The sequence below is a fragment of the Pristiophorus japonicus genome, chromosome 5 (assembly GCF_044704955.1).
Source record: "Pristiophorus japonicus isolate sPriJap1 chromosome 5, sPriJap1.hap1, whole genome shotgun sequence".
Classification (NCBI taxonomy): domain Eukaryota; kingdom Metazoa; phylum Chordata; class Chondrichthyes; family Pristiophoridae; genus Pristiophorus; species Pristiophorus japonicus.
Window position 1 is genome coordinate 944,153 of NC_091981.1, and position 12,338 is coordinate 956,490.

The window sequence follows — 12,338 nt, forward strand, 5'->3', positions numbered from 1 at the left end:
CTGTCAACTGTGGCCTGAGCACTCTTGCCTCTGAGTCAGAAGGTTGTGGGTTCAAGTTCCATTCCAGAGACAAAAATCTAGGCTGACACTGCAACGCAGTACTGAGGGAGCGCCGTACTGTTGGAGGGGCATTACTGAGGGAGTGCTGCACTGTCGGAGGGGCAGTACTGAGGGAGTGCTGCACTGTCGGAGGGGCAGTACTGAGGGAGTGCTGCACTGTCGGAGGGGCAGTACTGAGGGAGTGCTGCACTGTCGGAGGGGCAGTACTGAGGGAACGCCGCACTGTTGGAGGGTCAGTACTGAGGGAGCGCCGCACTGTTGGAGGGGCAGTACTGAGGGACTGCCGCACTGTCGGAGGGGCAGTACTGAGGGAGTGCTGCACTGTCGGAGGGGCAGTACTGAGGGAGTGCTGCACTGTCGGAGGGGCAGTGCTGAAGGAGTGCTGCACTGTTGGAGGTGCTGTTTTTCAGATGGGACGTTAAACATAGGCCCCATTTGTCCTCTCGGGTGGATGTAAAAGATCCCACGGCACTATTTTGAAGAAGAGCAGGGGAGTTATGCGCAGTGCCCTGGATAATATTTATCCCTCAATTAATATCACCAAGACAGATTATCTGCGTCATTATCACATTACTGTGTGTGGGAGCTTGCTGTGCGCAAATTGGCTACCATGTTTCCCACGTTACAACAGTGACTACACTTCAAAAAGTACTTCGTTGGCTGTAAAGTGCTTTGAGACGTCTGGTGGTCGTGAAAGGCGCTATATAAATGCAAGTCTTTTCTTTTCAACATTGAGCAGGAATGTGGGAGATGAAAACCCACCCTCCTGAGTAAAGGGAGGAGCAGGGGAACAAATTACTCTGATGGTGGAGAAAGGTAGAAAGGCAACGTTGAGTTTTACTTTCAAATTTTAATGTAGTTTGTCAAAAAATTAGTTTGAAAATGTTTTAAAGACTGGCAAAGCCGCATACCTGAAAAACATTTCCTTACTGTCAGATATGTCTGTCGGGGGTCATTACAACCTCACTGTCATTAATTGCATCTTCTGCTTTTGTGAAATGTTATTAAATACTAATATTGTACAAAAGGGGATCAAGGAACAAGAGAAAGCATTCAAACATCAAGCCTGCTCCTTCTGTAGGCCATGTACACAAAGCAGTGGATGCAACAAGCAAAGGCTCTGCCCTCTTTATTGGTTTTAGCAGACTAAATGAACGTCACATTGTTCCAGAATACATCACAGCTCCTGCTATTTTAGCTTCCTTTGTATTTCTCACCAAATGTCAGTCATAGGCGGTCCCTCGAAACGAGGAGTTCCTTTATTGACATGTCTTTTTTTAAAGTCAAACCATGAACCAGCTTATTTTTCCCTTCCACATATAAAATTCAGTCTGTTAGATTACGGTTTACATTTCATTTTAAAAAAAAACTTTGATCTGTGAAATTACTTTTCTTTATTTAGAGGATGTAAAACATGTATCCAGGTATGACGTGTCCAGAAGGAATTACTTTAATACTAAGTTGTGATGTTTTCTTCACTGTTCTTTGTAAACCACCTTGTACATCAAATGAAATCTGAAAAATATTGCAACCTCATCCAACTATTATTTGAAACAGACTACTTTTGTTTTGCTCAATCTTTGTAGGTAGCTAAAGATGCTTTGTACGCTTCGTGGCTTCAGTCTGCTTGATCATTGTGAAATATTGAAGTTTTCTTGCAACCCGAGTTTAAAAACAAAATTGTTTGTATATCCTTCACCTATTCTTTCTTCCCAGTATTTTGTTATCATCACTCTGGGAGGTAGGATTATTTAGCTCATGGATATTTCCACAACCCTTTGATATTGCTATGTTGTAAAGTGAAGGTGATGGTGAAATGTATATAAATCCCTCTGTATTAACTGTAAATGTGACATGTTTTATTTCAGATTTTCAGAGAAACGAAGGAGAAGGAGATTCAAGACCTACTGCGAGCTAAGCGGGAGTTAGAAGCCAAACTTCAGAGGCTGCAGGCTCAGGGGATTCAAGTGTTCGACCCAGCAGATTCCGACTCCGATGACAACCATACTGATGTCACGGGTAAGACTGTTATACACATGTTTAATCTCTCTCTCTCTCTTTATTTTCCTTCTTGTAATGAGCCCATAGTTTAGTCGCTGTCCATCCACAAGTTTTTTGTACAGTTTTGGAAACAAAATTCCAGGGGGGGGCTGGGTCCAAATCTGGTCCCCAGTGCTTTAGATGAAAGTGTCCTCTGGCTATAAAGGTCTTGTGTGAAATCAATTTAGGCAGCCTCAACCTCGTTCGCACTGAGTATGGGCTCAATATAGACATTTCTTCTTTGCTATTTCGCTCCGATATTGCTATCTCTCTATTCCCGACTTTTTCTCACTCTGTGTGTAAGTCTCTCCTTTCCTCTGTCTGCTCTCCATTTCTCTCTCTCTCTCTGTCTCTCTCTCTCTCTCTCTCTCTCTCTGTCTCTCTCTCTCTGTCTGTCTCTCTCTGTCTGTCTCTCTCTGTCTGTCTCTCTCTCTCTCTTTCTCTCTCTCTTTTCTCTCTTTCTCTCTATGCCCCTGTGTGGTTCTCGCACATGCTCCTTCACTAATGTGTTGAATTTCTCTGCACTATCTTTGTGTTAGCTCAGGGCCCACAGTAAGATGACGTGTCACATGAAGGGGGACAGGTTGTGCTGAAGCTGGTGCAGCATACACAAATGAATGAGAAACTTGTGATTGGGTTGGCAATTGATGCTGGGGTCAAACAGCACCCAGGAGGCGATGGGAGAGGCTGGTCTCTGTCGACATGTGAATGTACACAGATAAAGAACAATAGTAGCTTTGTGCACATATGCAAACTGAATCAAAAACAGCTGGGTTTGCAGAAAATAAATCGAAACTTGGGGACGCAAGGACATTGTCCCAATGTTTACTCTTTTACCTGGTCACTTAATAATCATTGCAAACAGTTATAAAGGTAGATTTTAAAATATTTTCATTCTTGACTGGTGAAACATAACACATAAATTCTAAAATCTATCGTAATGTGCTCATAGAAACATAGAAAATAGGAGCAGGAGTAGGCCATTCGGCCCTTCGAGCCTGCACCGCCATTCAATATGATCATGGCTGATCATTTTTGCAACTTCAGTACCCCATTCCTGCTTTCTCTTCATACCCCTTGATTCCTTTAGCCGTAAGGGCCACATCTAACTCTCTTTTGAATATATCTAACGAACTGGCCTCAACAACTTTCTGTGATAGAGAATTCCACAGGTTCATAATTCTCTGGGTGAAGAAGTTTCTCCTCATCTCAGTCCTAAATGACTTACCCCTTATCCTTAGACTGTGACCCCTGGTTCTGGACTTCCCCAACATTGGGAACATTCTTCCTGCATCTAACCTGTCTAAACCTGTCAGAATTTTAAACGTTTCTATGAGATCCCCTCTCATTCATCTAAATTCCAGTTTGATATGCTATGATTGAACTTAAGTAAAGGATCCTCTAGGAAAGAGTGACCATAGCATGGTTGAATTTCAAATTCAGTTGGAAGGTGAGAAAGTTGGATCTCAAACCAGTGTCCCGATCTTAAATAAAGGCGATTACAAAGGTATGAGGGCAGAGTTGGCTGAAGTGGACTGGGAAAATAGATTAAAGTGGCAGATGGTTGATAAACAGTGGCAGACATTTAAGGAGATATTTCATAACTCAACAAAAATAAATTCCAGTGAGAAGGAAAGACTGTAAGAGAAGGGAGAACCATCCCTGGTTAACTAAGGAAGTAAAGGATGGGATCAACTTGTAAACAATGGCATACAATGTTACCAAGATTAGTGGGAGGCCAGAGAATTGGGACATTTTTAAAAATCAGCAAAGGACGACTAAAAAAATTAGAGAGGGAAGATAAGAGTATGAGAGTAAACTAGCAAGAAATATAAAAACAGATAGTAAGAGTTTATACAGGTTTATCAAAAGGAAGAGAGTAGCTAATGTAAACTACAGCATTTTGTAATTTCTCCTCATTTAAATAATTTGCTTTTTTTCCCTACCAAAGTGGATAACCTCACATTTTCCCACATTATAGTCCATCTGCCAAATTTTTGCCCACTCACTGAGCCTATCTGTATTCCTTTATAGATTCTTTGCGTCCTCCTCACAATTGCTTTCCCACCTATCTTTGTATCATCAGCAAACTTGGCTACATTACACTCGGTCCTTTCAACCAAGTCATTAATATAAATTGTAAATAGTTGAGGACCCAGCACCGATCCCTGCGGCACCCCACTAGTCACTGTTTGCCAACCAGAAAATGACCCATTTATCCGACTCTTTGTTTTCTGATAGTTAGCCAATCCTCTATCCACGCTAATATATTACCCCCAACCCCGTGAACTTTTATCTTGTGCAGTAACCTTTTGTGTAGCACCTTATCGAATGCTTTCTGGAAATCCAAATACATGCCATCTACTGGTTCCCCTTTATCCACCCTGCTCGTTACATCTTCAAAGAACTCCAGCAAATTTGTCAAACATGATTTCCCTTTCATAAAACCATGCTGACTCTGCTTGACTGTATTATGATTTTCTAAATATCCTGCTACTGCTTCCTTAATAATGGACTCCAGCATTTTTCCATCCACCGATGTTAGGCTAACTATAATTAAACGATGCCATTTGGTGTATATTCTACTTTGAGCACCATGGGAGCAGGCCGGGGAGTGGAAGGAGCAGTGTGGCGGGGTACCACTCCAGGGAGCAGCATGTGCTGGAGCAGGAGAGCAACGGCAGTGAAAAGGGACATCACCAAGGTCCAGGTCGGTGATTGGAGTGTGGGCCGGTACAGCAGGAGCGGCGAGATCGGGGCGAAGGAGTGGTGAGAGATTGTAGAGGGACGTGATCGGGGCCCGGGAGAGGCGTGAGTTCGAGGCCCAGAACAGATGAGGGCCCAGGGGCAGCATGGACCAGCCCACACTGCGATATGTGAGCACACTGGGTCCGTGCAGCAGAGCTGGTCTCCAGTCGTCCTGGTTAACCCTTGCCCCTGGACCAAGACCTCGCTCTGTCAAGCCCATGTGGTGGCTGGTGTGCGACGGTCACCCCACGTTAAAACAATCCACACACAGGCATCTTCCACCCTTCAGGATGTAGTTTGGCTCTGGAATTTTAGGTCCATCATTGAAACACCTGTGAACTTTTTGACGTGGAAGCAAGTCATCCTCGACTCGAGGGACTGCCTATGATGATGATGATTCTACTTTGTTATTCCTGTCAGAACTGTCCTCTCATGTCTCGCTCAACTCTGGTAGAACCGCTCCGTGAATCCTTTGGTCACTGGTTCACCTTCCCATCTCGTGTACTGTTTCCTTCTCCTTTCAACAGTTAAAGTAGCAGCAAATTACATCGACATGTTCATTGTGTATATGACCATGTTGAGGTCATTTTCTGCTACTTTAAGTTTTTGAAAGGATATATATTTCTGTTAAGTGAGATTTAAAAAAAATCTTAATGTGACCGTAAGGCAGTGATGATGGGTGAGGAAAAGCTAAGTGGATAGTTAGACAGGAGTGCTAGGGATTACATTGTCATACCAACCTGGGCTCTATAGGATCGATCTGTGATTCAGGTACTAATTTGTATTTCACTTTGGTGCTGCAAGCATGACATTAAACTGGTGACTCTGCCTACGGCAGCTTTATACGGTTCCTTTTGGTTCTGTTGAAATCAGACTTTGTGTTTCAATTCTTTTATTAGTTTTTTCTCCTTAAAGCTTGATGCCCTCTGTGTCTTTCAGCTACAGGCACTCAGTGTGAGTACTGGAGTGGTGGGGTCCTGGGAAGTGAGCCATCCATGGGCAGCATGACCCAGCTTCAGCACACGTTCCGAGGCCCAGAGTTTGCACAAAGCTCGATCGATATAGAAGGACCTTTTGCCAATGTTAACCGGGGTAAGCTATTAATTACTATTCCTGAGATTAGACCATTCATTTCTCAGCATTTAAATATATTGGGTCATAATTTGATGTGGCAGGGCTGGGCATCTAGCTGTGTCTGAGGCTTTTTGTGAATCTTTGCGTGGTAAGATGCTGAAAGTGCGAGCTAATTACAGCGCAGCGAGGGAAACAGTGCACCTGGGACCCGAGTGAACAGGGAAAGCAACTGTGCATCTCCTTCACCAATCAGATTGAAGCATTAAATGGCTTGGACTTTGTGGTCAGCGGCGAAGCATAGGTGCTCGCCACTGGCCCTGATGGAAGCTGCTCACCGAGATCCTGTGATCTCTCTGGCGAGAAGTTTGCCTTTTTTGACGCGTTCAGCGCAGTACCACCAACGATGTCTCTGCAAGATCCTACAAATACCCTGGGAGGACAGACGCACCAACATCAGTGTCCTCGACCAGGCCAACATCCCCAGTATTGAAGCACTGATCACACTCGATCAGCTCCGCTGGGCAGGCCACATTGTCCGCATGTCCGACACGAGACTCCCAAAGCAAGCGCTCTATTCGGAACTCCTTCACGGAAAACGAGCCAAAGGTGAGCAGAGGAAACGTTACAGGGACATCCTCAAAGCCTCCCTGATAAAGTGCAACATCCCCACCGACACCTGGGAGCCCCTGGCCAAAGACCGCCCTAAGAGGAGGAAGTGCATCCGGGAGGGCGCTGAGCATCTCGAGTCTCATCGCCGAGAGCATGCAGAAACCAAGCGCAGGCAGCGGAAGGAGCGTGTGGTAAACCAGTCCCACCCACCCCTTCCCTCAACGACTGTCTGTCCCACCTGTGACAGAGACTGTGGTTCCCGTATTGGACTGTTCAGCCACCTAAGGACTCATTCTAAGAGTGGAAGCAAGTCTTCCTCGATTTCGAGGACCTGCCTATGATGATTGGGGAAATCCCTCGCGCGATCTGCTGTGATGTCAACAAGCTTCCTAATCAGCCAGTCACAATGCAGAATTCTCACACAGGGAAGCAGGAAATGAGAACCTGGTTTTATCTCCAACTTATACAGAGAGCAAAACGCAGATTGGGCTCTCATGGGGATAAGGTAAAACCTGAAATAATCATCAACAAACTTTAAAAATAAAATTAAAAATTTTTTTTTTTAAGTTTCTTAAAAATTGTAATTTTTATCATTTTGGAGAAATTTGACACTATACAAACGTAAAATGAATTTTTCAGGGCCATAACATTTGTTTAGCAGTCAAAAGCCCAGTTACACCGAATCCAACAAAGCCTAACTTTCAGTGGGGTTTTTAACAGCGATATTACCCTGACCTGTCGATGAGGAGGGGCCCACAGCACAGCCAGTGTCAGGGCCGTGAATGACTGACGCCGACTTCAGGATTTCCACGTTTGAATGTGCATGCACTAAATCCCGAAGTTGTGGTCAGTTTCAAAGGGGTAATAACATCGAATGCTGAATTATCCCCCCCGCAAATTCCAGCCAATTGTGAAATTAACAGCGCAATGACGGAGAAGGAAGTGTAAGTTAGAATGAATGAATTCATTATCAAATCAGGTGCAGAAAGACACATAAAGACGGGGAAATAAAGACTAATAAGGGACGGAGAAAGGAATAGTAAAAAAAAATTGACATTTAAAAAATCTCCCAACAACAATTAAAAGCTGCAGGAATGAGACTCAACACTTGTAATGGTTAATTTTCAGTGGGATTAATTAACACATCACATTGTTAAAAGGGTGCTTAGACTGAAATGGATTAGACTTGACTTCTGCAGCGAGTTTAGTTCGTATCAACCGTGCAAGTAAAGGAACTTCACGATATTCAATGCATTTCAATGGTGTGCTATTATCGCAAAGCTAACAACAGAGCGACGCATCTTGGACAGCAAGTTTTGGATATCCGCATTTAATCGCGCATCTGCCCACGCCACAATTTGCTGTACCATTTGAGCATCAATATCAGAGAGTGTCATTCATTCGCCTCATTGTTATTTTGACAGCAAATTCTGGCCCAACGGTCTGGTGCTGTGAGGTATTAGTTTAGTGTGTGTGCTAGATAAGGTAGGATGTTGGTTCTCGCCTGTAAGTTCCTCCTTTGGGGAGTTTCCAGTCTATGCTAGGTCATGTGAACAGGCACTGAGAAGATGTAAAAGAGCTGATCTTTTTAAAGCTGCATAAGTTTGGAATTAAGTCAAAACAAGTCTCTGACATGTTTGAGGGGAGCTGGGAGAAAGCAAATGTACCTGGGAAAATGTTACTTTAACATGATTTATTGATCTTGCATAAGTTTTAATATGTGTTGTTTTTACACTTGTTTTATAATCATTAATAAAAAGGCCAAGATGGATGATTAGTGGTATGTGTTAATCATGTTGTTTAAGAGCTGAGTTGTTGACTTTTTCCAGATGACTGGGATGCTGCTGTGGCCAGCTTGCTGCAGGTCACACCATTCCTTCCCCAGGCCCTGTGGAGCAATACAGTGCGCTGTTATCTTATGAATACTGCAGACACACAGCTGGAAGTGGATATGCTCCTCCGGGTAAGGCGACCAATATCTGCTGTTAGTTAAGTAACTTATCTGTAGATTGGCCCCAAGGATTAGGTAATGGTACTCCATTGCTGGCGAACCATACAGATTAAGAAGGCCCTGTTCTTATCCCTGATCTGGCTGAGCTCACGGATTTCATAGAAACATAGAAAATAGGTGCAGGAGTAGGCCATTCGGCCCTTTGAGCATGCACCACCATTCAATAAGATCATGGCTGATCATTCCCTCAGTACCACTTTCCTGCTTTCTCTCCACACCCCTTGATCCCCTTAGCCGTAAGGGCCATATCTAACTCCCTCTTGAATATATCCAATGAACTGGCATCAACAACTCTCTGCGGCAGGGAATTCCACAGGTTAACAACTCTCTGAGTGAAGAAGTTTCTCCTCATCTCAGCCCTAAGTGGCCTACCCCTTATCCTAAGACTGTGTCCCCTGGTTCTGGACTTCCCCAACATCGGGAACATTCTACCTGCATCTAACCTGTCCTGTCCTGTCAGAATCTTATATGTTTCTATGAGATCCTCTCTCATCCTTCTAAACTCTAATGTATAAAGGCCCAGTTGATCCAGTCTCTCCTTATATGTAGTCCTGCCATCCCGGGAATCAGACTGGTGAACCTTCGCTGCACTCCCTCAATAGCAAGAACGTCCTTCCTCAGATTAGGAGACCAAAACTGAACACAATATTCCAGGTGAGGCCTCACCAAGGCCCTGTACAACTGCAGTAAGACCTTCCTGCTCCTATACTCAAATCCCCTCGCTATGAAGGCCAACATACCATTTGCCTTCTTCACTGCCTGCTGTACCTGTATGCCAACTTTCAATGACTGATAAACCATGACACCCAGGTCTCGTTGCACCTCCCCTTTTCCTAATCTGCCGCCATTCAGATAATATTCTGTCTTCGCGTTTTTGCCCCTAAAGAGGATAACCTCACATTTATCCACATTATACTGCATCTGCCATGCATTTGCCCACTCACCTAACCTGTCCGTCACCCTGCAGCCTCTTAGCATCCTCCTCACAGCTCACACCGCCACCCAGTTTAGTGTAATCTGCAAACTTGGAGATATTATACTCAATTCCTTCATCCAAATCATTGATGTATATTGTGAAGAGCTGGGGTCCCAGCACTGAGCCCTGCGGCACTCCACTAGTCACTGCCTGCCATTCTGAAAAGGACCCGTTTATCCAGACTCTCTGCTTCCTGTCTGCCAACCAGTTCTCTATCCACGTCAGTATATTACCCCCAATACCATGTGCTTTGATTTTGCACACCAATCTCTTGTGTGGGACCTTTTCAAAAGCCTTTTGAAAGTCCAAATACACCACATCCACTGGTTCTCCCTTGTCCACTTTACTAGTTACATCCTCAAAAAATTCCAGAAGATTTGTCAAGCATGATTTCCCCTTCATAAATCCATGCTGTCTTGGACCGATCCTGTCACTGCTTTCCAAATGCGCTGCTATTTCATCCTTAATAATTGATTCCAACATTTTCCCCACTACTGATGTCAGGCTAACCGGTCTATAATTACCTGCTTTCTCTCTCCCTCCCTTTTTAAAAAGTGGTGTTACAGTAGCTACCCTCCAGTCCATAGGAACTGATCCAGAGTCGATAGACTGTTGGAAAATGATCACCAATGCATCCATTATTTCTAGGGCCACTTCCTTAAGTACTCTGGGATGCAGACTATCAGACCTCGGGGATTTATTGCCCTTCAATCCCATCAATTTCCCGCCTAATAAGGATATCCTTCAGTTCCTCCTTCTTACTAGACCCTCGGTCCCCTAGTACTTCCGGAAGGTTATTTGTGTCTCCCTTCCTGAAGACAGAACCAAAGTATTTGTTCAATTGGTCTGCCATTTCTTTGTTCCCCATTATAATTTCAGCTAATGAATTGATGGATATGTGTTATAACTGGCCTCCGTGTGCCAAGACTCGGTAAGGGGGCAATCTCATGATCCTTGGACAGTAAAGTGCATGGATAATTGCTGAGGACAGGACAGGGTTCTTCTGTGATGATGAGATTGAAGGAACTTTCTTCCCTTCCTAGCCTGAAGTGAGGTAATTGATTGTAGCACCCCACCGCTGCCTTGGCAGAAACTAGAACACTCAGCGACTGCCTCTGGAGCCTCCCTACCCTGTGGATCAGTATCATTCTACGTAGTGCAAACTCTAACTTCCAGGCATCCTCCCGTGTTTAAATTAAAAAGGAAATGTACAATCTAGTGACACATCCTTTAAATGGACCCATGAACAATACTCTTCCTGTTGGTTGAATACCCTTCCAACACTTTGTGTCCAGGATCCCATGTAACCGATGCCCATTGGGAGAGGTGCTAGAGGACTCTTCGCACCCTGCATGGCCACAATTCACCAAACCGCTTCAGTCAGAAATCATATTGTAACAGTCCAGCGCCTCAGTGCGATTTTCATTGAAGTTTTACAAGTTGTGGCTACTCCATAGCCAAATAGAAAACACCTTCTATAACCTTCCTGTAATGTGAGGCAGTTTCCTCACTTACAGGTGGGTGTAAGGTACATTGGAAGTACAAGTAAATAATGTCATCTGAATATCTATTAATGTGGTGTTCCATAATAGCACTTGTGTTACTGAATGTAATTTGCTGCCAACAACGTAAGATTTGCAATTCTCTGGCATTAGCACAGACGTGTAACAAAGCACTAAAGTTCACATCAGTATCTTTGAGCTCTTGAGAATTAAAATCCTCTTTCCCACATCACTAGTTGTAACTTTGATTTCTTCAAATTGGATTACTGATCGTGACCAGCGCATTGTGTCCTACGCTGCTCTCATTGTGTATATATTATTTTGACGGGATGTTAAACCGAGGCCCGTCTGCCCTCCCAAGTGGACGTAAAAGATCCCAGGTGTTATTTGAAGAAGAGCAGAGGTGTTCTCCTAGTGTCCTTGTCAACGTTTATCCCTTAACCAACAGATTATCTGACCATTTATTTCTTTGCTGTTTGTGGGAGCTTGCTGTACACAAATTGACTGCCACATTTCCTACATTACAACAATAACTACACTTCAAAAACAACTTCATTGGCTGTAACAATAATTTAGGATGCCCTGACGTGGAGAAAGATGCGATATAAACACACGGTCTTGCTTTCCTTTCACTGTTAGATTTTGAGGAATGGTGTTTTTGGGAGGGATACTTGATGGAAAATGTAGAAACCCAGCCAGTTCTTCAGCGGTATAAAAAGATCAGGCTTTAATATTGTATTTAATGGAGAAGTGTCTAGGACACACGAATGCCATTGGCAGGACTTCCATAGCAGAAACAAGGTGGTCTGCATGCCTCTGGAGTCACAGGACACCACTGCAGAAGGCAAAGCACCATTGGTGGTGAATGTCAATGGCTGCAGGTTCTGTTCTGGGCACAAGTCTTCCTCACCCATGGATCAAATCCTGTCCTTTTACAGATCCTCACGTGAGTGCCATCTATTTTACTGATCTCTTTCTAGTTTGAAGTTTGATTTTATTACAATGCATGTGTTCCGTTGCCTGTAGGAGTATTTACCAAAGCTGCATATTATGTGCGAGAGTCTTGGACATTTCTTTCTGGTCGTACAATTCCCGGTGGTGAGCCCAAGTCAGCACCTATCCGAGAGGAGGCGAGAGATTGAGAAAAGCTCCTTGTGTCTTTTCCTTCTAGGTTCTTCTCTGCCTAGGTAAGGAGATTTCAGCCCCCATAATATGAGGTAGAAATTGTGATTTATTCTGTTCTCCTATGAATGCTTATCTCGCTTGTACCAAATTCCTCTCTGTGCTGTTAACATGGGCAATAGCCCACTAGTGGGAT

At 44.0% G+C, this 12,338-nt stretch overlaps 1 protein-coding gene across 1 annotated transcript in view; it reads left to right on the forward strand.

Moving 5' to 3' along the window:
- The window catches only part of nphp3 (nephronophthisis 3), a 75,447-nt gene that overhangs the window by 5,516 nt on the left and 57,593 nt on the right, over positions 1-12,338 (forward strand). The window contains exons 4-7 of the mRNA XM_070880291.1: positions 1,929-2,079; positions 5,788-5,940; positions 8,361-8,494; positions 12,047-12,207. Of these exons, the coding sequence (XP_070736392.1) occupies positions 1,929-2,079; positions 5,788-5,940; positions 8,361-8,494; positions 12,047-12,207 (599 nt within the window). The remainder of the gene's footprint in view (positions 1-1,928; positions 2,080-5,787; positions 5,941-8,360; positions 8,495-12,046; positions 12,208-12,338) is intronic.